This window comes from Cyprinodon tularosa, unplaced genomic scaffold (assembly GCF_016077235.1).
Source record: "Cyprinodon tularosa strain WSP-4 unplaced genomic scaffold, ASM1607723v1 ctg22, whole genome shotgun sequence".
Lineage (NCBI taxonomy): Eukaryota > Metazoa > Chordata > Actinopteri > Cyprinodontiformes > Cyprinodontidae > Cyprinodon > Cyprinodon tularosa.
In genome coordinates this window covers 693,620-721,350 of record NW_024038821.1, presented here as the reverse complement: position 1 = coordinate 721,350, position 27,731 = coordinate 693,620, and the positions used below count along the sequence as shown (strand labels likewise).

Below are 27,731 nucleotides of genomic sequence, written 5' to 3'. Positions count from 1 at the left end.
ACACACTGGTTAATCATCCACTTACCGACAGGGAGACAGAGAGAGACGCCACCTGAGCAGCTGAAGGAAAGACTCTAAGAGAAACCAACGAGTTGAAGGAGGGATTATTGGATTTACACCTGAGGGAGGCTCACAGAAATCTGAGGCCTGATTGTCCTCCTGTCCTGTCCTTCTTCGGTTCTAGTAACCACAGCTACTTGAGCTAGTCGGTGAGGTAATATGTACCTTCTGCAAGAACTGTTCTGTTTTTGGATCCAATCATGGGTGTGAGAAGGGGCCAAACGGGGCCCTGGTGTCATCTGGGATGCCAGCTGCAGCAGTGAAGCCCACTCTGGAGAAGATGGTCACGGAAGGAGGGGGCATCGAGGAGCGGGGTGTGGATCAGTGGGAAGCCTCAGGACTCCATGGGGAGCCGCTGCCCTTACCTTCCCTGAAAGTCCCCAGAGACCTGCTTAGGAGCTTCCCTCACTCCAAGCGGGTCGGCTCCTACCTGATCGGAAAGATGATCAACAAGGGCTCTTTTGCCAAAGTGATGGAGGGGCTGCATATTGCCACAGGGGAGAAGGTGGGTGCTTTCCTATTGGTTTGGAAATCCGAGAGAGCAGATTTAAAGCCATGTTCCATTCAGGCTGGGTGGCACCCATAGGTTACTGAAAGAACTCACCCACACATTACAATGATGATAACTAGTTAGAAACAGGCAGGGTCTGCTAACAGATAATTACGGCAATGAGAGTCTGAAGAAGGCAGTAGCCTGTTATTATAGCCTTGTAATGTTTTCAAAAACCCGGTCAAATCCATCTGCACCTGCTTATTTTATGATGAACTCCTGATTCAGCAGATTTACCCAATCTAAGGCAGATGTGCTGCTGTACTATATCTCTAAAGATGTCTATTGTTAGATAGTTAGAAACACATAGCAGTAGGAGGACATTAACAGAAAAACTGATTTAGCATACTGTCAAAGTTTTATGGATCTGAATGCAGAGTTCTGCTCTTTGGGCTTTAATTATAAGAGTGAGCAGTTGAGAAATAAGATCTATGATCCATTTTTCAGTTTTTTTCCATATGATTTAGCAAAGTAGTCAAACCACTGAAAGTTTGTCAAATTAATACCACTGACTGCAATTGGTTTGATTGAATTATACTGTGTGTGATAGTCAAATTAGTTCCTGGTTAAGTACTAGAGGGTTCAATTCCTTCCTTTTAAAACATTTTTATAAATAAAAAAAGCTTCATATTTGTTGGTTTATAGCCTTTTTGTCATCTAGAAATAGAATTTTTTTGCTCGTTACCTCCACCAAGGAGGTTATGTTTTAGTAGTGTTTGTGTGTGTTTGTCTGTCTGTCATTGTATAGTTTAACTTGAAAAGTTATGGATGAATGTATGTGAAAATGCTTTTACTAAAGGTGTGCCTCATGCCAATAAACAATTCATTTAAATATGGTAATGATCCAAATCATATGCAAGTTTTTCTCAATAGGCTAGTTTTAAGTTACAATCTTGGGCTAAATCTGTTGCTTGGGGGAGGTCTGTGCTCTACGAGTGCTTTTCTAGTTATTCTTTGCTAAACATTTCAAGTTCATCGAGTTTTGAAGTGGAACTTCAGTAAATATTAGTAAGTCATGTTTTCCTATATCATACATCTTGCATTAGAGTTTAATCTAGACTCTTACTACTAGGCCATTTATGCTACATTAATGCTCCGTTATGATGTAAACGACTCCATTTTATCTCTATCAGCAATAACTGTGATTCTTATGTATTCTGAGCAATGTGAGAAGTTAATTTTCTCCCACAGTATTTTGGACATTGATCAGAAAGTTTATTTAATCATAGTCCCATCCTGTTCATCTCCTTCTTTACGCCTGTTCTCCATTGTGGCTTTTGGTAATTATGGAGATGATTTCTACTTACTTTCTTGCAAATTCTTTCTCTCTTTTATTTGTCCAAAGTTGTTAAATCGTGTATGGTTTTGCTTACATCACACAGTTCTGCACCATATCGTGTTGATCTGTCCATAAAACTCCAAGAACACAGTGAACTATCTCAGTAAATGCAACAAAATGAAACAAAAAAGGACTTAAATTACATTTTGACGGTCCCCAGATGTACATGTAGCTTCTATTGCCAATGGTCAGGGCTGGCACCCGTACCTGACAACCCAAACTCTGTCCTGGTTCCCATAGGAACCCCTATACTCACCTGCTAAGGGCGTTTATTTACCTTTGTTTGTTTTAGTTTCTGTTTGCTTAAAATAAATTTTTTTTTTTTTTTTTTTTTTTTTTATTCATAACATATTTATTAAAACAGATTTTGAACAAACATTAAATCAACACATACATACAACATGAACAAAAAGGAAAAACAAATAAACATGAGAATATCTGTTTCCTCTCCTGCAAAAAGTGCCACCTATTTTATTTTTTTTTTTATATCTACTCTGTGGCCTCTGATGGTTCCAGATTAAGCGTGACAGCGCTGCTTTCATACAATAACTTATGAATTTGAAATTTTACAAAGTCCTTTGACTCAGGTGGAACCTTTTTCAGGAGAGGAAGCAGAGGACGCAGAAAATAATCGTCCTCATAGCAGGGGTCAGATGTGGTTTTTGATTTCAGGACCTCCAACATCTCCCATTTCAAAGTCTGTGGGCTCATCATGCTGCCTTTTCTGGACCCTCTTCTTCGATGGACCTGATGATGCAGGAGCAGACGATGGTCCAGGAGCAGAGGATGGTCCAGGAGCAGAGGATGGTCCAGAAGAAGAGGCAGACAGCTCAGCAAGCTGGTTCTGAGACAATGTTGTTGCTGTTTCTGTCAATATATTTATTAAAAGAATTTAATAATATGAACCACTATGAATGACTTTTAACTAACTCAGGATTAGTTTTCCCTGACAAAATAAATGCAGCAACAAGACAATAATAATAACATAACAAGTCACCAATTTAACATGTTTAGCTGTATAACATTTAAATGCACCTCTCCAATGTCTAAGAGAAAAAAATTTAATGAGCATTTTTTAATGTATGACCTGCAACAACAAAAATGGCATCTTTTATTAACTCCTGCTTAAAATTGTTCCAGATAAAGGTCATGTAACGGACGGGTTGTGAAGGAGGCCTGAACATCCTCTATCACATGCTGGGTTGTAAAAGAGACCTGAACAGCCTCTATCACATGTTTCTTCTAAACATGTATTCTTGGAACAATTCAATTGTAAAACAACCACATGCTTTGTTTTAACATATGTGCTGAGGTTTAAAGTAAGATCCTTTTCTTTCCCCTCTTCCCTTTAGTTAGACCTCAGCTGATGTAATTAGGGACATCCCCTTTTCTTCAATAAATGGCGGGCAGAAAGCTGAAGACTGCAGAGTGGGTTGGAGATTTGTAAACTCTGCAGTCTCCTTCCTATTCTCGCGAGTAACTACATTAATTGTCTCTGTGCTTTCTTTCCCTGTATGTATGTATGATGTTTTAGGTGCTTAGACCTGACAGTACCCGATCTGCTCTAGGTAGCAGATCTAGGTAGCAGATCTGCTCTAGGTACCGGATCTCCTCGGGTTCTGCTTCATGCCAGTGACATTATGCTACCTGATTGGCTGAACGTTACAACATGATGTAAAACATTGTGGTTGCCCAGGCAACGATAATAGCATCAAGCAGCATCAGTTTGCCGAGTTGGGAGCATCTGTAGTGTTAGCATTGCTAATGAGGTTTTACCTGACTGATAACAAAACTGAAAACAAAGTGTGAAAAAAGTAAAACTGCAAGACCATGATATAAATGGGGAGAGCTGAATAGCAATGTGGCTAGCCGTGCTCAGTAGCTAACAGGTAAGCCTCTCATAGCTCGGTCAGTTAGCCATATTAAGCTACACTACTTTTAAATTGATGTCAACAAGAACTATTCGTTTTCTACAAGTAGGTATAACTGTTTGTCTAAATTTTTTACGAAATTCAGTTTTTAAGATGTTCCATTTGTATTCTTCTGCCCTCAGATCTTAATAAAAAGAAAAAGATAAGCTGATACTTTTTTGTCACCTTGTTAATGTTGTATATAAATGATGTGATTTAAGCTTGTTGCTTTCAAATGTTTAAAATTAGTTCTAGTTTTAAAAAAGTACAAAAACTGATGGTTAGTGGAGGTGATTTTTCTGCAGCAGAATACTTTATTTGAAACGAATTTGACACGAAAGCATCCAAAGCTTTCATGCAGACGCCTTAGAGAATTTGATATAAGCTAGCATGATGACACCAAACGCTGCAGCACTAAAGAGAGCAGAGCCTCTTCATTTAGCTTAAAGATGATAGGCTGTTGTTAACATATGAAGACACAATCTAATCCAAGGCATCTTCTGCCATTTATTCAAACTTTGACATAATATGTAAAAAATTAAAAATGTGTGACCTCAGGAGATTTATCCGCTATATTCACATGGGTGGAATGTTAAATGTACACCTTTTTGTACTTTTTCTGTAAACCAACAGACCACAATGACTAAAACTGGCATTTAAATGGACAATAAAACCTGAAACTAGCTGTTAATACAGAGAGACCTGAAGCTCGAAGCAGATTTTTATTGCGCCTATTATTAAATTGGCAATATTGCACAAAATAAAAATTGATCGGAAAACTGTTTGGTACTAATCTGACGCTCAGATAATACCTCTAAATAAAAAAATAAAAAAAAAATCCAAGAAGTTTAAATGGGGCATGAACAATAAAGAAAAATAAGCTTTAATTTAGGGCTGAAACAATTAATCAGATTAATCGTGATTGATTATTTAACTAATCGTTAACTAATTTAGTAATCAATTAATCATTAAATGCAGTGTAGAGACTATGAATCCTTCCTTTAGCTGACAGAGCTACCCACTTAGAGCAGTAATTATACCAAAGTTGCAAAAAAATATATAAATATTATGTTTTTTAGATTTTTTTTAAGCCTGCTCTACTATTTTAATATGCTCTACCCAGAACTCCTAACGTGGAAAGTTTTAGTTTCACTTGGTTTACATTTCATTGCTTTGTACTTGTGACAGTGTAATGACAATAAAAGTAAATCCTATTTTATTATTTTACCAGCCCTTTAGCCGTTCACTTTTTGGCAGAACATCACTGTTTGGCACGACAAATGAGAAGCATCAGTGTGCAGAGGAAGGCCAAACTTGGAGCTAAGCGAGAGCAATGATGCATTTCTGCACAAGCACAGCTGGAAGAGCAAAGTTGGTCTGGAAACGGAAAATTCCGGAATACTTTCACAGCTGCAGCTGCCACCCAACCCCCCCCCCCACCGTCTGTTTTAACTCCGCCCAAGCAGAATGTTCAGCATTCTAAGTGGGCGGGCATTATGATGTCATAACATATCATACATAGAACACAGCCCAGTCCTAAGCCAGTTTATGTTTCAGAGCAGTTTGATCGAGAGCTAGTTCCCCACACAGGAAAACATTTTTGGAAAACATTTTATAGATTCATTTTAAGTCTTCAAAATGCTTTCAAATATTTACAAAGACGATATGGACTGGGAGAATAACTCCAGCGGGATCCCTTCTCCGCAAAGATACCCATACCTTTGGTCCGAATTATGCCCAGAACCCCCTACTGTGACACCCCAACTCTACTCTAAAACCTCTGTTCTACAAGATTATTCAATGACCTTCTTGACTACTGGTGGTACACAGCCAACTGATTGTGGGAGATTGTGTGAAAAAGTATTCTTGGAGAATCCTTTTGTTTTGGAAACAGAAATAAGCAAATACTGCGTCGTGGCAAATCTGGGCGAAGGAGGAACAGCAAAAATTTTTGAAGGTATAAACCAAGAAACTGGAGAGATTGTTGCAATAAAAAGAGCAACATATTTCTGCGAAATCGACATAACTGAGGAAAAAAAGGTTTTAAAGAAAATCAAAGCTCTTGGTTCGGACAACTACAACATAGTCAAGTTTTATGAAGATTTTATCTACAAAAGAAAACAATACCTGGTGTTTCAAAAGCTGGATATCGATTTAGACAGTTTTACAGAACATATTGTAGGTGGTGGATTGCATTTAAGTGATATTCGAGTTATTGCTCAACAGGTTCTGGTAGCTTTAAATTTTCTACATAGAAATGGAATGGCGCATAGAGATCTCAAGCCTGACAACATAATGCTGGTAGACCGCTCTTCACTTAAAGTAAAATTAATCGATGTGGGTTTCACTGAGGAGATAGATAAAATGGAAAATATTAGGTGTAATCCTCTGCTGTACATGCCTCCAAAGGAAATTATGCTAATAAAGCCAGATGCCAGTGTGGATATGTGGTGTCTAGCCCTCACTTTGATCTTTCTCTACATTGGAGAACACCTGTTCGAGTATGACGGCATGGAAGAAACATTGGCAGCAATTGTTAAAATGTTGGGTGAACCACATTGTAGTTATACTTGTTCCTCTGCTTGTGAAAACGATTTCAGGGATTATGATCCCGTGTTGAAGCTAAATTCTTTGGATGACCTGATGAAAATCCGACCACCAACACAAGACCCCATTGAAAGGGAGGATTTACTAAGTTTCATCGACCTTCTAAAACAAATGCTAGTTACTACACCACAGGAGCGTATTACATCAGCAGCCGCACTTGAACACAGCTTTATTACAATGAACCACTTGTCGGACTTTAAAAGCAACAGTTCTTATGCTCATGAGGCCTACGAGGCCATGAGATATTACACATTTTTGACGGCAGAAAGGTTGGGACTCACATCATTACATCCCAAAGGAATTCTATCCAATTTTGATGAATTTCCGACCAACAACTCTGAAGCTCAAAGCTCCTCTTCTGACAACATTTACAGTGTCACTTCAGGCAACTACGACTCACCCAAAGATAATTTCTTTCCTGCTAAGACCGCAGAAATCCCAGAAAGCTTGCCCGTGCACTCATATCACAGGACCTCATCAAATTGGTCCAGCGGAAACAGCTCTCCTCAAAGATACCCATACCTTTGGTCCGAATTATGCTCAGAACCCAGTACTGTGACACCCCAACTGTACTCTAAAACCTCTGGTCTACAAGATTATTCAATGACCTTCTTGACTGCTGGTGGTACACAGCCAACTGATTGCGGGAGACCGTGTGAAAAATTCTCGGAGAATGATTTTGTTTTGGAATCAGGAACAAGCAAATACTGCGTTGTGGCAAATCTGGGCGAAGGAGGAACAGCAAAAATCTTCAAAGGTATAAACCAAGAAACCGGAGAGATTGTTGCAATAAAAACAGCAACAGATGTCTGGGAAACTGACATAACCGAGGAAAAAAAGGTCTTAAGGAAAATCAAAGCGCTTGGTTCGGACAACAACAACATAGTCAAGTTTTATGAAGATTTTAACTACAAAGCAAAACAATACCTGGTGTTTGAAAAGCTGGATATCGATTTAGACAGTTTTACAGAACATATTGTAGGTGGTGGACTACATTTGAGTGATATTCGAGTTATTGCTCAACAGGTTCTGGTAGCTTTAAATTTTCTACATAGAAATGGAATGGCGCATAGAGATCTCAAGCCTAACAACATAATGCTGGTAGACCGCTCGTCACTTAGGGTAAAATTAATCGATGTGGGTTTCACTCAGGAGATAGATAAAATGGAAAATATTAGGTGTAATCCTCTGCTGTACATGCCTCCTGAGGAAATTATGCTCATAAAGCCAGATGCCAGTGTGGATATGTGGTGTCTAGCCCTCACTTTGATCTTTCTCTACATTGGAGAACACCTGTTCGAGTATGACGGCATGGAAGAAACATTGGCAGCAATTGTTAAAATGTTGGGTGAACCACATTGTAGATATACCTGTTCCTCTGCTTGTGAAAACGATTTCAGGGATTATGATCCCGAGTTGAAGCTAAATTCTTTGTATGACCTGATGAAAATCCGACCACCAACACAAGATCCCATTGAATGGGAGGACTTACTAAGTTTTATCGACCTTCTAAAACAAATGCTAGTTACTACACCACGGGAGCGTATTACATCAGCAGCCGCACTTGAACACAGCTTTATTACAATGAACCACTTGTCGGACTTTAACAGCAACAGTCCTTATACTCATGAGGCCTACGAGGCCATGAGATATTACACATTTTTTAAGGCAAATTGGTCCAGCGAAAACAGCTCTCCTCAAAGATACCCATACCTTTGGTCCGACTTATGCCCAGAACCCCCTACTGTGACACCCCAACTCTACTATAAAACCTCTGATCTACAAGATTATTCAATTACCTTCTTGACTGCTGCTGGTACACAGCCAACTGATTGTGGGAGATTGTGTGAAAAAGTATTCTTGGAGAATCCTTTTATTTTGGAAACAGAAATAAGCAAATACTGCGTTGTGGCAAATCTGGGCGAAGGAGGAACAGCAAAAATTTTTGAAGGTATAAACCAAGAAAACGGAGAGATTGTTGCAATAAAAAGAGCAACATATTTCTGCGAAATCGACATAACTGAGGAAAAAAAGGTTTTAAAGAAAATCAAAGCTCTTGGTTCGGACAACTACAACATAGTCAAGTTTTATGAAGATTTTATCTACAAAAGAAAACAATACCTGGTGTTTCAAAAGCTGGATATCGATTTAGACAGTTTTACAGAACATATTGTAGGTGGTGGATTGCATTTGAGTGATATTAGAGTTATTGCTCAACAGGTTCTGGTGGCTTTAAATTTTCTACATAGAAATGGAATGGCGCATAGAGATCTCAAGCCTAACAACATAATGCTGGTAGACCGCTCGTCACTTAAAGTAAAATTAATCGATGTGGGTTTCACTGAGGAGATAGAAACAATGGAAAATATTAGGTGTAATCCTCTGCTGTACATGCCTCCTGAGGAAATTATGCTAATAAAGCCAGATGCCAGTGTGGATATGTGGTGTCTAGCCCTCACTTTGATCTTTCTCTACATTGGAGAACACCTGTTCGAGTATGACGGCATGGAAGAAACATTGGCAGCAATTGTTAAAATGTTGGGTGAACCACATTGTAGTTTTACTTGTTCCTCTGCTTGTGAAAATGATTTCAGGGATTATGATCCCGTGTTGAAGCTAAAGTCTTTGGATGACCTGATGAAAATCCGACCACCAACACAAGATCCCATTGAAAGGGAGGATTTACTAAGTTTCATCGACCTTCTAAAACAAATGCTAGTTACTACACCACAGGAGCGTATTACATCAGCAGCCGCACTGGAGCACAGCTTTATTACAATGAACCACTTGTCGGACTTTAACAGCAACAGTTCTTATGCTCATGAGGCCTACGAGGCCATGAGATATTACACATTTTTGACGGCAGAAAGGTTGGGACTCACATCATTACATCCCAAAGGAATTCTATCCAATTTTGATGAATTTCCGACCAACAACTCTGAAGCTCAAAGCTCCTCTTCTGACAACATTTACAGTGTCACTTCAGGCAACTACGACTCACCCAAAGATAACTTCTTTCCTGCTAAGACCGCAGAAATCCCAGAAAGCTTGCCCGTGCACTCATATCACAGGACCTCATCAAATTGGTCCAGCGGGATCCCCTCTCCTCAAAGCTACCCATACCTTTGGTCCGAAATATGCTCAGAACCCAGTACTGTGACACCCCAACTCTGCTCTAAAACCTCTTCAGGCAACAATGACTCACCCAAAGATAATTTCTTTCATGCTAAGATTGGAGAAATGTCATCAGTAAGGGTCTCTGACCAGAAACAAGCATCGCCAACCAGTTCCAGATGTGTGGTAATAAATAACCAATGCGATTCTAAGGAGCCGCTCTTGAAAGAATATGAAAAAACCAGATCGTCACATCAAGATATGAAAACCTTAACAAGCTTTGATGATCCCTCACAGGTAGTTAAAGTTAAAACCAAAAATAATTTTTGGAGGAGAATAAGGAAATTTTTCTCCAACCTAAACTGTTGTGGCCTTCGTTCCCCAAAAAGCAACCGTACTGGAAATTAAAAGGAGTTAATGGATTAACTTAAATCCATAACCCCTCTCTTCTTTCTTCTCTCTTCCTTTCCTTCACCCCTAATCCCTTCCTCCCTCATCTTACTCCCTTCACCCCCCCATTCCTCCTTCCCTTCATCCTATCATCCCTTTATCTCTTTCTACCTTTATCCCCTAAAATTTTAAACTCATTAAGTTTTGCCCTATTCCTGTCCATGTGTGGGTTTTCCCTGGGTACCCCAGTTTTCTCCCACCTAAAAAAAAAAAAAAACAAACATAGAAAATCAAAATAATTTAAATCAAAAATGTTACTGAATATGTGTTCCCGCTATTCTAGTCTGTATGAAAGACACTGAGAAACAAACAAACAAACTAATTTAGTATCGCTAAGTATCTAGCATAAATAAAGTCGTTTTTTGTTTAAGTTTTGTGCATCTATTCTAAAATATTAAGATGGATGATGTGATAATAATTAGTGTATTAAGTTTTGCCCTATCCTTGTCCATGTGTGGGTTTTCCCTGGGTACTCCAGTTTCCTCCCACCTAAAAAAAAAACAAAAAAACAGAAAATCAAAATAATTTAAATCAAAAATTTTACCGAACATGTGTTCCCGCTTTTCTAGTCTGTTTGAAAGATACTGAGAAACAAACAAACAAACAAAAGCAACTTCATTTATGCTAAATTTAACAGCGATACTAAATTAGTTGAAGTTTTGTGCATCTATTCTAAAATGTTAAGATGGATGATGGGATAATAATTAGTGTTACAATGATGCCAGTATCAGGCGAGGCCCCGATCCAGCACTAAAATGGTGGTATGAGGGCGCCATGGAGACACTCCAAGATCGCTTTAAATGCTCTGACTGGAACATCTTCAAGGCTGCAGTAACATATGATAACTATTAAATATTGATGAGTTTACTATGACTGTGTCAGCCTACATCAACAAATGCATTTAGGACATCAGCATCAAAAAGAACATCACCACCCGGGCCAACCAACCACCCTGGACAAATGGAGAGATTTGAAAATCTCTAAAAGCACGGAGGATGTGGAAAGGCATTCGGATGATCATAGACTACACACCCTCCCCCCAGTAGATGCAGCAAACACTGACATCCTAAAGCACAGGCGTCAGTCAAACTGGTTCCAGAAAGGGCCGTGCGGCCGCAGGCCCTCCCTCCAACCAATCACAGCACACCAGACTCCAGTCATCCCATCAAGTCATCATGTTCAGATTGGACTCCTTTGATTAGATGACTGGAGTCTGGTGCGCCACTGCTAGGCCGGAAAGAAAACCCGCAGCCACACGGCCCCTTCCGGAACCACCCTGACACCCCTGTCCTAAAGGAACTGAAAAAGGAAGGTTTGAGGCACTAAACAGCCTCCAGCAGTGAAAGCTGTTCCACACCAGGGGGAGGAGGCACTAAACCTGGACGTAGCTGAAGTTAGAAAACTCTGAGGAGAGTCAACCCAAGGAAGGCCCCAGGGCCTCATAACATACCTGGGCGAGTGTATAAGGAGTGTGCAGATCAGCTGGCTGGTGTTCTCACAGACATTTTTAACACCTTGCTGGATCAATCCATAGTGCCAGCATGCTTCAAGTCTGCCACCATTATTCCAGTCCCAAAGAAGCCTCAGGTCACCTCACTCAATGATTACCGGCCTGTCGCACTGACTCCAATCATGATGAAGTGCTTCTAAAGGCTGGTAAAAGAACACATCGTCTCCAGTCTGCCGCCAATGCCGCCAGTCTGCCGTTCCAGTTCACCATCTCTGAGGACGCCATCTCTGCTGCTCTCCACCTGAGCCTGGCACACCTGGAGGAGAAGGACACTCACGTGCGGATGCTGTTCCTGCACTCCAGTTATGCTTTCAACTAGGCCTGCAACAACGAATCGATTAAATCAATAAAAATCGACTTTTGTTGTGTCGCACCATTAAAGCGTCATCCGCCACCGTCGTCATCACTGCCACTTGACTGAAATAGGCAAAAACATAATACGGCAGAACGAGCCAGCGCCACAGGTGAGCAAAGGCTGTATTCAAAAGGCAATAACGTCAACTGTTCTAATGACCGATACCGCAAACACAGTTCGAGCAAAGTCCTCTAAAGTTTGGGGGAAAGAAAGGGGGAAAAGGGAGGCAGTGGCTGGTTTCTTCTTAGATTTATATAAAGTTGTGGTCGCAAACAGAAATTTGATAACAGGTTGTAAAATATTTAAAACATGTATAAAACATTTTCTGTATTGGTTATTTTTCAAATTTCGTTTTCACTATGGTGTTTATCTCTTAAGGTCCTCATAACACAAATGATGCCTTACAGTACACTGCAAATAGGTTTAAAACAAAACCAGTACTTGGCTTTATTATATGATTATGTGTAAAGAAAAAGCTTGTAGTGGCCTAGGGGAACATCTTTCTATAACATATGAAACTGATATGTTCTGATATCCTCAAAAAACTGCATAATATCTGCATCCACTAAACAGGAGCAACTAACCTGCTTGTCTAATTTACAAGGTTGTTGCAAAGGGAAGTTATCTCCTTTAGGTTGACACAGTCATGAAACAGTTTGTACACATTTAAAGAGGTACTGTAATTAAATTTAGAAAGCAAGCATTTCATATTTAGATTTATCCATTCAGCTGATGGTAAATGTGACTCACTATAGAGCAGGGGGGTCTGCAACCTGTCGCTCCGGAGCCATAAGCAGCTCTATGGACCTGTGGCTCTTAATAAGTTCATAACCAGTAAATGTTTTACAGATTTTTTTCTATTTTCTATTTGAATAACTACTCTGAAATGTGTTTATGAGAATGACCTAAAAGGTTCCAGAAATGTTTTTTAATTGGAGGTGGACCAATTGCAGTTTTCTTGACAATCAAAGATCTTTAAAAAGCCTGAAGTGTCAAATTCGATTGTGACCTTCAGGGTTTTTATAAGCTCACAATACAGCTTCAGTGTTTCAATTTTATTTTGTTGGAAAAAAATGAAACGCACCCATGAAAAAGATAATAGGCCTACTTGCTCAAAGTACAGATATAGTGCTCTCAAGTTAATAGAAAAAGGTTTTGAACACTGACAGGGGCCATTGCAGAGGTAGATGACAATTAGCTACGTTTACATGCGCAAAATTTCCCCGATCCGATCCAAACCTTGGTTGATCGGAAATTCAAAATCTCCGTTTACATGGACACTAAATGAAATGATCCGATCATGACGTGTGTATACATGTACCAAGCGTTGGATCAGATTAAATCTTTTAAGCATGCGCAGAACTTCCTGCCAAACTTGGCAGTTCTGTCTGCGTCTGGTTTTTGGGAGGCCTGACAAACGATGCGCTCGGAGCGAGCGGAAAGAAAAAAGGAGAGAGGAGGAAAAAAGCGCTTGGCAGCGAAATGTACGAGAGAAAATGTAGAGAATGAGCGATTGAACCGGCGTGGGAGAGCGAGTGGGCTGTGGAGAGAGAAAAGAGGAAGAGGATAAATTCCTGCTTCCTGCAGCTTTAAATGAACTTGAGTGTATAAGTCGGCGTTCCTAGACTCCCCCCGCCATGTTGTTCACAGCGAGAGCGAGAGCGACCGGTGGTTTCCTGTTGTTGACAAGGCGGAAAAACGTCACGCTGATGTCGCACACATGCGCAGTGAAGATTATTTTACTCTTAAGATCCGAATGGGTGTTTACATGGACGCCAATCGGAATGGCGATCGGCAAAAACCACCTCTCTTATTCGGAATTAAATTTAGATCCGATCGGACCGAATCGGATTAGAATCTTCAGTCTGACATGTTTACATGAAACATTTTTGATCTGATCAGGCCTTCAATCCGATTAGTTGTGTCCATGTAAACGTAGCTAATGGTGGATCAGGTTTATTTTAAAGTTAAGAATCTACCAATCATCGAAAATCTAAGAACCTAAAGCTGAACGATTGTCTTTTTTTTTTTTTTTTTAGATCTATTCTCTGGTCATTATGTTGGAAACAATAACCTTTACTTCACATAAAGAGAGCTGGTTCATTCAAAATTAAATAAAAAGACAAACATTGTTATCAATTGTTAATCAATAAATACTCCATTAAATTACGGTAGCAAATGTCCACATAAAACAAATAAAAAAAGCTCCTTTTTTCATTTATTAATTCATTTATTAATTTATCAACATCACATTTTTTATTTTTTTATTTCATAATGGTATTTGATTTTGAGAAAGTTTTGAGGTTGCTTTATTGTACCGTAGATACTTTTTTTCTGTAACAGCTTTGTTTATTAATTGGAGTTTTCTCTGTCGGACTGCCAGGGATTGCAGCAGTGCAATCATAGAGTGCAGTCACCCTGGAGATTGGAACTCCCTTTCTACTCTATCTCATGATTAATTTGGAATATTGGTCAAGCAATAGTGGATGGCGCTGGAAAAAAATTTAAATACAAATGAATATATTACTCTTTGTAATACTCAATATCTGCTTAGTTTATCAGGACATCACTGACTTTCCAAACAGCTGCAGTGTTATTTGGCGCTGTTTGGGCTCATAGCTGGGCTCTCAGCCAGTTCTCCTCATTAGCTGATACACCCTCCCTTGTCAGGCTCAGAACAATAAGACCCAGTATTCAAGGTGAAAAGTTTATTAAAGATGGATCTGCAGGTAAGCAGCATCAGCATCTAAAGAGGGCAAAACCAGTGTCGAGGATGTGCTAGGTAGTCAGAGCCAGGAGATCAGAGGTCTAAAGAGCTTCCAAAGGGAAATCCAGAAGTATAATAGTCGTGAAACAGTTCCAAGTTCAGTAAACAGACAGGCAATAATCCGGCAAGGGTCAGGGAACAGGCAAGCTTAGAGGTCCAGAGGCAGAACAGCTCAGGATTAGGTAATCAGAAACAATCAGACACGCTAGAGAACTTCTCCCCAAATGCTCAAATAATGTGGCACTGATGCCTGGTCTGAAGGCTGGTTAAATAGAGGTTAAAGCAGTTGGATAAGATGAACAATAATGAGAACTGGGTGGAGATAGGCAGCTGAATGAAATGAGTAATCAGACCTAAGATCATGACATCCCTAGTGATTTCCCACACTTTGTTTCCAATCTCTAGCTGTTACTACTGAGTTAAACACATATATAATTGTGTCAGATGATATATGGCTTATTTGCATGTTGCCCTCTAACTGAGGAAAGCTGTTTGACTAAAATTAAACTTTTTTTGGGGTGTTTTATTTTGATTTAGAGCTAGAGAATATATTAAAATATTTTTAAAAAACATGCTAAAAATGGTCACTCACTTCATTTCAATTGCTGGAGTCGTTGAAGAGATTAATAAACAATAAAAAACAGAGCAAAAGATTGGAATCCAGACAATGTTAAATGGGGTTTTAATATTGAAAATACAAACTTAATGATTAACAACATAACCGTTCCCAATATACAGCTCAATGTAAATAAATAGATTTTTATTTCTATATTTTTATTGAATAGAATATTTATCAAAAATGTATTAACAAAATATGTTTGTTTAATTTGGAATGAGATGCTTCTCCATACCTGCCTCGATTAGTGACTGGTTTATATGTTTCCATGTGGGTGTAGGTGGCCATTAAGGTGATAGACAAGAAAAAAGCCCGCCAAGACTCCTATGTGCTGAAAAACATGAAAAGGGAACCTCGCATTCATCAAATGGTCCGACATCCACATATTGTAGTTCTTCTAGAGGTAAAGATAAAATAGTTACAGACACAACACATTCTGATGGTAAGTGTTTAAACATTAACCTGCTGCATAACTCTGTATGTCAGACCCTGGAGACGGAGAACAGTTACTACATGGTCATGGAGCTGTGTGCAGGAGGAGACCTGATGGACCGGATCTGTGACAGTAAAAGGCTGGAGGAGAGGGAGGTGCGGCGCTACACCCGACAGATTCTGTCTGCAGTGGACCACCTGCACAAACACGGCATCGTGCACAGGTCACTACCTACACAAGAGAAACACAAACTGCCTGACTTCTGCCTGGCAGAAAATGGGGAAATTGAGGCAGAAAAGAAGAGTAGAAGAGCATTCTGCCATTGATAGATCTGTGGCAACCTTCTAGATTAATAGCAAAACAAAATGCTTAAAGAGAATGTAAGGTTTTAGGTTGGTCTAGTCAAAGTCTGGACCTAAACCTGATTAAGCTCCCATTCTGAGGCACCCACTACGTTGTTTCTTTATAATCTTTGGATGATGTGTCTTTATTTCTGAGTGAATGATAGAACAGTAGTCATGACAAACATACCTCAATCATTTCAGGAAGGAAGAAGTAAAAGACTTATCTGTTAATGTATATCTATATGGTTAAACTACGCCGTATTAAGGAAACTGTGGACTTTTTTTAAGTTTAAAATAGAGAAAATCCATGCCTAATCACCAGTGGAGGAATATAGCAAAACCTGTCAGCAAACACAAAAACACATTCTGAGGTAGTTTGCAGGGCATTAACAGCCTTCAGAGAAGGGCAAGTATGTGTTGGTGTCAGATGACTTTTACTTTCACACGTTCATATCCACACAAACAGAACTGTAACCAGAAATATTACCGTATGCATAGTCTTTTGCTTCAGTGTGGGACCTTGGCTCTTCTCAAAGTGGGAATGTGATTACCAGGCAGTGACCTCATCATCCTGTGCCGGCGCCATGATTCACACATCATCACAACATCATGGACTTCCTCTCTAATGAAGTCCCCGAACGACATCGCTTTCAACTCCTGAACAGCACCTCTCCCTGTCAAACCCACCCACGCATCCACACACATTTACAGCTCCCTCACACACATTCTCCATCGCAGTGCTGTGCAGAGATGATCACTCCTAAACACACCTCCTGCCACCCACATTCAACCGCATACATTTTTTGCTTTACCATATTTTGTGCTCTTTCTGCCTCTTTGCTGGTTTTCCCTTATTTCTTTCTTCCTCCAATTCTCTTTGAACCTCCCCCGAGCTGCTTAAAGAGGGATTTTTGGAGTTTTGAATGTCTGCTGCTTAGATGAAGGCAGATGAAAGAAACATGGCAGATTCCCAGGCTACAGTTTATAGGGACTCTCTCACTCCTAACCACAGATTTTCATTTAGCCAGTAGTTTTATAGCTTGAAGCCTCGCCTGATGGCGATGAAGCTGGGGTACAAAGAGGGGAGTACTGTAACTGATGTCAAGTAAATGCAGAGACTGTTCTCTCTGCTGACAGGTAAAAATGTAAAACCCCAAAAACAGCAGATGGTCAATTTGATTCAAAATTCATGATGGTTGGAGGTTTTTAAGTGGTTTGGGCAAAGTAATTTCTCAATGTGGAAAAGTAGAAATACACTTAAGTGTTCAATTCTACCCAAACCCCAGTCATGCATCCTGGCTTTCTTTTTGCTGCTACCCCTGGTCCTGTGCGCTCCAGTCCCAACTCATTACATTAACAGTAAATACACAAATAAAGCTTAGTAAGGTTAGACAAATTTAGCAAGAACTCTTAAACTGGCAGCTTTACCACAAATTATAAAAAACTGAAAAATTAATTAAACTGATCAGAGTTATATGGCAATTTCCGGTCCCCATCATTTAACCTGCTGATACTACTTTGGGCAGATTCCAATTTCTCATCTGCTCTTAGAATATAAAATATAGGAATGGAGTATTATTAATAAAATGGTATCAATGGCCTATTTGTCGGAATCCGCCGATACTGATACCACCATTTTGGTGCAGTATAGGGGCCCCACCCGATACTGGTTGCAGTATCAGTGCAACACTAATACATATATATGTATATATATATATATATATATATATATATATATATATATATATATATATATATATACAGCTGAAGTCTCGTATTTAACAGGATTGTTGCACAGGGCAATTGCACTGGGTATTAAAAAGCTATTAAATGGTGATTGAACGTTAGTTATTGCAATTATTGCAGTTATAGTGCCGCACTGTAAAGTCGGATGGCAATAGGGATGAATGAAACACCCACCTAATGTATTGACAAAGGTCCAAAACTACAGTATCTAATTAACAAATGAGTGTTTTTATTTTGCAGAGATTTAAAGATAGAGAACTTCCTCCTGGATGAGCATAACAACATTAAAATCGTAGGTATGTTACCTTGGTAACCAGGCTATCCATGTTCAAACCAAGTCCAGAAGTCAAACTATATCAGTTTTTTTCCATCTCAGAGTGCTGTAATTAGACCTTGATGTCTAAATGATGATTCCCCCAGACTTTGGCCTTAGCAACACCCTGAAGCCAGACTCTTTACCTCAGGAGCTCCTTAGCACGCAGTGTGGAAGCCCTGCATATGCTGCCCCTGAACTGTTGGCTCATAAGAAGTATGGATCCAAAGTGGATGTCTGGTCCATGTAAGTTAGAAGTGAGCTAATTTTTCCTTATCTATCACATAAATGCTTATATTATCTCTCACATTGTTTTTGTACAGAGGTGTGAGCATGTTTGCCATGCTGACAGGGACCCTACCCTTCACTGTTGAACCTTTTAACATCAAGCAGTTGCATCAGAAGATGGTGAATAAGGACATTACCAACATCCCTGATGACATCAGCAAAGGTCAGAATCTAATCACTTTCTAAAATGATTTGGAGGAGACCATGTGAGACTCTGATTGATTAACTAGCTTGATGAGAGATGGAGACAGCTTTATGCACAGTGATGTTCATATTTTGCCTTTAACTATGACCGTGATAATTCTTGAATTGAACTCATTGTGATTTATGTTTGATTCATTTTGATCACCTTAAAGACTACTTTCCTGTTTTCCTTTTAATAATTCCTCATAAAAAAGACCATTCAAGCAGCACATTTTTCCTGATGTTTTTGAGAATATACTAGGGGTGAAAGCTGCAGCTGCTACTAGTGTGAAGTGAATGGACAGCAACAAAGCGTTAAAGCAACAATGGGGAAATGCTGTCCCCTCAATGCTAATGTAAATCCTGGTTAGATAAGGATTCAAAACTGGATATGAAGATGAAATCTGACGCACAGTTTCAGTGTTACAACTGATAAAATAATTGCTGTCTGTGGTTCTACAGTAGGCTATGATGTAATTGAGCAATATATAAAAAAAAAACAGTGAACTTAGTTCAAAATTTTGAATTATGATCTATGAACTGAACTAGTTCATTTTAAAATGTGTGAACTGAACTTTTAACTAGTTCACGTAGAAAGAGAACTTTCCCAACACTGTTCTCAGGAACCCAGAGTGGAGGCAGTGGGGTTCTAACCATGTACTTGCAACCTTCTTAGGGCAAAAGGGCACTGCTCTAACCTCTAGGCCAACACTGCCCCAAAGATTCATAAATCTTTATGATCTGTAAAATACCTGTTAAGTTCTATAAAGTATGTAGTTAGTGTCAATAACACATCTCAAGAAGTTTATTTAAACTTTTGAGTTTAAATAAAATTCTAAGGAGATATCTTGCATGTTCTTTATAGTACATGAAAAGTAACCTGGACATTCTGAAAAAGCACTGCCTGGGTCATGCAGTCTACCTTTAAAAAAAAAAAAAGCCCTGCCTGCATATTAGGGACTTTGTTTGACTTTTATCTATTGGACTTGACTAAGTAAACAACATCCCTAGAGTCTCCTTAGAGTTATTATCAGTGCTGTCTGTTTTTTCTTTTTTTTTTTTACTCATTTTGTAACACAGGTCAACTCAATTCTGTGTTTAATGTGAAAAGACCAAATCACTGCTGTCCCAGTGCCTAGGAATTCACTCTAAGCATTAGACCTACTTTTACTTCTGTTATTTTTTCCTGCTGCTACTCATCCAGATAATGAAAGAGGGATTTCCTTACAGTAGAGTTCATGATATTGAATTAAACAAATGTTCTGTTTTAAATTCACTCATGCTGCAGATGCTGTGTCATTCATGATGCTTCTCCTGGAGCCAGACCCAGATAAAAGACCCAGTGTCAGAGATGCAATGGGAGAGAGATGGATCAGCGAAGGATTTGCCAGGAAACCTTTACACACTGTCTCACATAAAAACAGGTAGACATACAGGACAAATTCAATGCTCCTTAGATTTTACCTAAACCATATTGCAACACAATGATACAGTTGTATTTCACTTTTAAATAGGACCAAATCTAAATCTGAATGGGGATTAAACCAAAAGGCCACAAGCTCTAATGCCACAAGCTTTTAGTTAATGTAAATGGCCAATAAGAGCTGCATCTGTGTTTTGAGAAAATAAAAAAACTATTTTGTGGTCTGCATTGTGACTGCTTTAATTATTACATCACGACCAAGACTCTTTTATCACTGTGCAATGTGGAAACGCAGTCATGTATGGAGCTCAGCTGTTCCAGTTCTGGTCTATACTCAACCAACATCCTAGAAGTTGTCTTTTATATATTTTTAGAATGGCTTTCAATCCTGTCCTGTCTTGTTTCCCAGGTTATGCCAAGAAGATCTTAACTCATCTGTGCTGGCTTACATGACAGAGACTCTGGGGTATTCCCTCTCTGAAGTCATAAACATGGTCACCACCAACAGACCGTCAGCCATCATGGCTTCCTATCATCTGCTGCTTAACAAGTTCAGCCGAAGCCACAGAGGAGCCAAGGCTGGCAAGGTTAATACTTGACACAAAAACACACAGGTGTGAATATATCGAAAGTTACAAGGGAGGATTTTCCTTAATTATTTTAAAGACCCACCCTCTCCACTATCTCCGGTAAGATAGTGTTATACCTCCAAAGCATTTTTATCAGGACCAATTCATTCTCTGTGAGGAAGGTTGTGTTAGCTTATGGTTAAGTTAAGAAAAATATAATTCTGTTACTTTTAATAAAACAATCAGTTGCAACACTTTATCACTTTTAAAAGGCAGAAGGAGAATGATCAAACATAAACTTCAATAATTGGTAGAATGAAAGTCTTAAGAATGGTGGGTTTGATGCCCCGATTGTTTTATTAGCTATCTGTCCTCAAGAAAGGACAAAGGAGAGCCAGTTTAGGAACATTACCCAATTTAGTAGCAGCAGACAACCATCTCAGCAGAGGAAAGTAGAATGGAGCAGCTTAATTTAATCGCAGATCTGGCTGTTAGTTTGGAAAAGGGTTGAACAGCATACTTAGTTATTTGGTGCCAAATAACTATCAGTAATATATCAGTACTCTACCTGATTATTTACATTTCTGACCACTTTTTACTTTTAGTCACTTCCTTTGAACACACATATCTACACTTTCTACTCCTTACTTTCTCAAAACTGGCTTGTTACTTCTAAGCATATTGATAACAGCATGACATTAAAGTTACAATAAAATATGGAATATCAAGAGTGTTTAGATAATCCGTCCAGTTAGAGCACAGTTCTTTGCAGAGTGACACTGATAGTTACATAGATGAAGGCAGACCACTAGAAAATGCTGCAAATGATGAATTAGATTCTAAGATGCAAGACGTTCCCCACCTATTTAGCATTGCCTTCCAACAGAAATCTCATGTTATTTGTGACAAAAACACAGGAATTTTACTTGTACTGCTTCCGCTCCTGGGTTGACCAATCTCAATGTAGTATTATATTTATATGGTGAAGGAGCCTAGACCAGCCAAAGCAAGATGAACATGGCAGCACAGGGGGATGTATGCATATATGCTGCTATCAACTGTTTTATCAGAATCTATTATTTCATGTTTAAAGGAGAAACAGCAAGTTTAAAAGAACAAGTTGTTCTCTGTAGGGTGTTTTCTGACCAGGATCACAATGAGGCTGGATCTCTCAAGTTAGGCTCCTCTGAATGGTTAACTGGTTTAGAAAATTTATGGAGGAATAGACTCATAAACACTGGCGGGTTATGGGATGTGATGTATTATTTTGTTAAATATTCTGATTTGACGAACTTGGATAGTACGATAAATGGTTTTGCTGCTTTGCTGTTTTTATGGTTAATTTTAACTATGGCAGAGTGAAAACTGTGGCATTGTTGAAGCTTTAATATCCATTCTTAGTCTTCAGAGCCTTTTGTCATGCATGTTGTAGATTGAGACACACCTGATCTAACTAAGTAGGTCAGTAACAGGGTTATACAGAAGTTAATGGCATGCTGAAGAGGTAACCGAGTCATTTCAATGACAAGTGCTGAAGCAGGGCAGCAGAACCTGAGGACCAGGGTTGGGAGAGCACTCCTGAGGGATGGGGGTAAAGATAAAAGCTTGGGAAACCACATGATAGAAGAGAATTATTTTTCTGATAAATTTTGGGTCAGTGACTTTAGACCACCTATATATACCTCATGTCATGTTCATTTTAAAATAGTGGATATATTAGCTACTCTATTGGCTTTTTACAGAAGCTGCAGAAAAACGACTGGACTCCTTCAAGCAAGACTACCTGGAGATACAGACGCAACACTGAAGCAAAGACTCAGCATCAGGTGAAAGTTATGTGAAAGCTGTACCTGTGGGATGTCAGAGTTAGCCTGACGTAGTCCGACTCAATTCTAGTCAGAATATGAGTCTGATACTGCTCCATAGAGCTGTGATTATGGGGCGTGTTTCAAACGAACCAGGAAAAAAAATGCCTCTGCACTCAATTGGATAGACCTACAACCAATAAGAGCAACGGAGTGCGTGACGTATGTTAAGCCAGGCATAGTTGTTGTCCACAAAAATCAAAGCGTGCAGTTACACGCCTAGAATAAGAAGATGAGACTTGATCGCGTTTCTCTGTTCCTCTTTTAAAATTAATTTGCTGTCGATATCTTCTTGAACAGACCTAATAGCAGAATCTACTCACCTAAACTCTCCAGCGGCAGCCATTGTTGTTGTCACCCAAGCGTGCATTGGTCACGTGGTTGATTACGTTACTGTTGGTCATCTGTCCATCATCGTTAAAGCCCGCCCTGACAATTTGATTGGATTGCCTGACAGTGGGCGATAATACTCGCGCTACTATGGAGCAGAGCCAGACCGAACTTCCCGACCTCAAACTTTGTGGGCGGGATTAAGTTCGGAATGGCACCCAGGCTATGTCAGAGTATCCAAGCAACATTTTCTTCAGTAGTCGTTAAAAAGTCCATATTGTCTTTCCTCTTGATAATTTAAAGATCAGTATGAAGATGCGTATTGTTGCCTACTTTGTTAGAAAGATTGTTCAAATGCAGTAACTAATTCTGGCTTTTAGCTTTTTGTTTAGGCTAAAGTGGGACTATAAAGTTTAAGCTATAGAGTGTCAGTCTCAGGGAAGGAAAGTCACACAATTAACACCATCTCATTGCATTTACTTGTGCTGTCATTTGTTTATCTTCTTACTTTCTGTGTACAGAACCCACCAAAGAGTGAGAAAAGCTTGAAGCAGTCCAACAAATTGTTAAAGGTCCAGCAGACGAGCAAGAGTCAGAACAGAAGGAAGACCACAGAGTTGCAGAGGAAGGCTCACCTTGAGGATGATGAGAACCGCCCACCATCTCCTACTTTGCCTCACCTTCCTCACTCTGCCTCCCCCCCTTTACCCTCACACCTTCCCTCCCCATTCCTTTCACCTGACCCTCTGTCCACAGAGGATGGGACGACTGATGAAGAGGTAACCATCTCTGTGAACACCAGAGAGAACCTGTTTCCTGAAGGTGAGGAGCTCTATTTTTTACAGTACCTTGAACATGTATTCAGATTAATGAAACTTTTTTAAACTTTGTAAGATTAAGATTAAGATTTGTTATTCTGGATTATCCTGAATTGGCAGGAATATGATACATGGTTGTCAACATTGCATTTTAAAATTTAAAAAGGTGTTTCTCTGATATTCCTAGAAAGAAATGAAGGCAACAAGTTGCACTTAGAATTCAGGGACAAAAGCAAAAACGCCACAAAACATTCTGGTCATTGTGTTAAATAATACTATGTGTATCTTACTCAACGGTAGGACACTGTCCACCGCCTTAAAGCTCAGTGGTGTAAGCATCATGCTGTGGGGATTTCTTTTTTTTTTTATCAGGGACAGGAAAACAATTTACAATTGAGAAAAATGAAATCAAGAAATTATATCTTAATTCTAAAGATGGTATTAGATGCAGAATCTGAATGCACTCTATGGTTTTCAGATTTTCTTTTGCCTTTATGTTTGAAAACCTTTTAATTGCATCCAGTCACTGACATGCAACCTCCTGGATGAAATTCTCTTTGTCAGATTATTAAAGAAGATAACAATAATATCCTGAATGAAACCAACATGGCAAAAACATTTATGAATATCTCTATGAGACAAACCCTCAGTGGCCATATGTCTGTGTTTTAGTGTCAGTGTTTGGAGACAGGGAACTGGTCCATCTTTGCCCTCCGAAAAGCTCAACATCACAGCTCTGTGACTCCGCTCCTTGCCAAGTTCCCCTACCGGCCGAGCCAATCCAAGATGGCATCGCGTCCAGACCAGCCCAACACACACACCCACTCAGGACAACTCAGTCGGACGGAGCCGCAGACTCTGGGTCAGACTGCTTCCAGGACAAATACCACCAGGAGAACTCCCATCACCTTAGCATCAATGAAAGACTGGAAAAGCTGCAGACTTTTTACTCCTATGAGAAAAACGACATCTCTTCCAGAATTATCCTGGAGGCTGGAGCCTTACTCTCAGCAGACAGAGGGCAGCTGAGTTCCACCCAGGCATCACAGATGTCCCCCTCCGCTCGCCTGCCTCGCCTGAGCAACTTCGGGCTTAAAGATGGCCGAGGAAGGAAGGTGACATGGGCAGGTTTGAGTCGACCTGGACCTCCTAGACTTCTGGTAAATGGGTCAAAACCACCAGTTCTGTCTTCACAAAAACAACATCCTTTAATCATGAAGAGCATCAGACAGGAGAGGGGAAGGAGAAAAGAGATCATTGGAGAAAGAGGAAGCGAGGGGCCAAGAGAAGGCATCGACGGAGACAAGAGGAACTCTGTTCAGTTACGTTCATCTCCTCAGCGGCGGGTGGCAGACCTGAACCTGCCGCTGCTCCCTGATGCCCTGCAGGGGAAAGCTGACAGGAAGAACCAGCTGCATAGTATGGACTACTGACATGAATGGGAGCATCAATAAAAAGGTTAATGAAAAGTTCAAGAATGGCTGGTGGAAGTCAGAGAAGTAATTAATACAAGAAAACTGTGTAGAAATAGGAACCAGATAAAATTTCAATGAACAACCATAAATGGCAGCTACAGAACTGTACAGCCTTAAAGCTACAGTAAGTCCTAGATACACTGTTCTATTCATGCCACACTCAGACAAACATTGTTTATTTTTTTTATCTTTATTTGCAGTGCCAAAAATACTTCACCTCATGCCTCAGCTGCTGAAAACGGCCTTTAAAAGACTTTGGTTTATGTCACGGGAAACATTTGAACATCTAAAATGTTACCAGATCGCTGTTCAGATTTTGTTTCAAACTTTTTTCCTATACACAACCTCTGATGTCAAGAGAGTAAATGATATACTTAAAATAAAGAATGTAATGTCATCTAAACATCTGCTTTCAGAATGGAGTAGTGATTTACCCTATCATACATTTTCTATAATCGCTGTTCAGGGATTAGTGCTTATCTGCAGCGATCAGTGGCTGAGCTGCCAATCAGATATACGTATAGCTAACACAGAAAAAACAAGACAAGCATTCACATACACACACACTCATACGTATAAACATACAACTCAGAATTAAATATTTAACTTGTCTACTTTCCTCTAATAGAAACTGAAGAGAATATACACACGCAGGTAGAAAATATGGACTCCACTCAACAACCATTTACACTCATTAGATAATAGGAATTAGATGGGATTTAGATTGATCCCTGTTAGTTTCCAGTTTCATCCCTGCTGCATTAGAATGGCTCTTAACAGGTTTAGATATCACAATATCTTGAATATCTTTCATAACTCAACCTTCCCTGTGTTTTTATTTGTTTGACTGAATGTTAAAGTACTTCAGTCTTCTCAACATTTGTGTTGAGAAGACTGAAAAACTCTGATTTAATGAAAAACTGAATCTCTGACTTGAAAAGTTGGACATTTCTCACTAACCTCACCTCAAAGTTAAATATGGCCCACAAGCCTTTAATACTCAACAACACAGCCAGTGTTTATTTACACTTCAAGGATGTTTTTTATTTCCTCAGATCAGTCCCAGACATGTGCAGAACTCTTCTGAAAATGCAACATTTTGGAGTAAGTGCCAAAGATGTAGGGTTATCAATTGTGATATTAATAGCTGCATGGCCAACTGCTGAAAAGGCAGCCAGGTGAGCAACTCACTGACCATGGCGACATAGCATGGGATGTGCTCTATATCTTATGTCCTGATGCTTTGGCGAAAATCTGAAGTAGAAATGAATGAAGTAAAGATATATCACCATCAGTTGGCCATTACAACAGTTGGTTAGCATGTAGACTGGCTGATGAAGAGGAGACAGGGATAGATATATCTAAAAAGAAGAAACTGCTCCTCTGTATGCTTAAAGAAACACATTCTTGCTTGTTATGTGTTCTTAAAATTGCATAATGACAAATAAATCACTTGTTAAACTTAGTGAGTTAGCCACTTACAAACCACATTGGTCATTTAAAAATACCCCATTCCCAGATCTGGTATCTGGTGCAAATAAAACTTTAGCAGCAAAAATACTTTCAAAATACTTTATTAAAAATTAGTCAACTGATTTTAAACAATTGAGTAAAAACTGTCCTTAAATCTTCATAGTTAAAGTTTGGTTACAGTAAAATTGTTATTTCTAATTAAATTGTGTTGGAGTTTGGATCATTTGAAACATTTTCACAGAGCTGCCATTGGCTTAAAGAGCAAATTGACCTACATACCTGTTCAATATTTATGATTGCCTACATATAAAGGTCTTTGGATCTCACACACCTGGACGTGCCAGATGCATGTTATATGATGTAGCATAAATCCTTTAGAAATCAATCCGGTCACAGGTGAAGGTCTATGGATCATCAATATTTAGATGCAAAGATGTGGAGGAATCTGGTGCTGAATAATTCACCCTCTGTCACATGATATTGTGTTTTTTTTTAGTTGTGTGTGTAAACCTATGTGTGTGCTGCAGGGAGGCGCTTGTCCTATGAGGACGGATTGAACCCACTCAGGTGGATATATCACCCACTCCAGTTACCTCTGGAGTGATATGAACCACTAAGCTCTGATACTATATCAGACATGAAAACAAGCTGATGTTACACAATACTGCTACATTATCAAGGACCAGGCTGTCAGTAAACATGTACAGATAGGTAGTCTCTAAAGATCACCAGAGAATCTTTTTTATTATAAAGTAAATTCAAAGACATATATTTACATAATTTTCTGCTGTTAGCATCATGCATTTGATTATTGCACCAGTTTGATTTTAAAGAGAAGATGTTGGCTGATTGAAAAAGGTGACTTCCTTCTTCAGTCAGAAAGTTAAGATTAGACTGAATCTGAACGGAATGGAGATGAAAGAAAATGGCTTGGAAAATCAATCAATAATGCAGGTTGCACATGAAGATGGATCCATGACTGCCGGAACATTGTGTGCACGCTACGCTGAGCGTTGGTCTCTCTGCACGTGACGAGCTTTCAACAATGACTCGACCTTCTAAACTGTGTCAGTGGTTGATCTGTCGCCCTAATGCTAATAAGACCTTTAATCTTTCTTAATTTGTTTCAAATAACCCAATTGTATTCCAACATAATTTGCGACTGGATTTAGTAGATTTAAAAAACAAACATT

General features: G+C 39.4%; 1 protein-coding gene across 1 annotated transcript; it reads left to right on the top strand.

The window, feature by feature from the left end:
• On the top strand, positions 1-27,731 carry LOC119784121 (hormonally up-regulated neu tumor-associated kinase homolog). Its single transcript, XM_038286025.1, has 11 exons — positions 1-565; positions 15,559-15,681; positions 15,765-15,934; positions 18,042-18,097; positions 18,222-18,360; positions 18,438-18,565; positions 19,874-20,009; positions 20,418-20,595; positions 22,320-22,403; positions 23,294-23,594; positions 24,263-27,731. Exons 1-11 carry the CDS (start codon positions 305-307, stop codon positions 25,021-25,023), a joined length of 2,337 nt encoding a protein of 778 aa, XP_038141953.1. The 5' UTR covers positions 1-304; the 3' UTR covers positions 25,024-27,731.

Coding starts and splice junctions, on each gene's coding strand:
- LOC119784121 (XM_038286025.1), top strand. CDS start 305: ATGCCAGCTGCAGCAGTGAAGCCCACTCTGGAGAAGATGGTCACGGAA. Junction 18,361..18,437: donor AAAGTGGATGTCTGGTCCAT/GTAAGTTAGAAG, acceptor GTTTTTGTACAG/AGGTGTGAGCATGTTTGCCA. Junction 20,596..22,319: donor GAGGAGCCAAGGCTGGCAAG/GTTAATACTTGA, acceptor GGCTTTTTACAG/AAGCTGCAGAAAAACGACTG.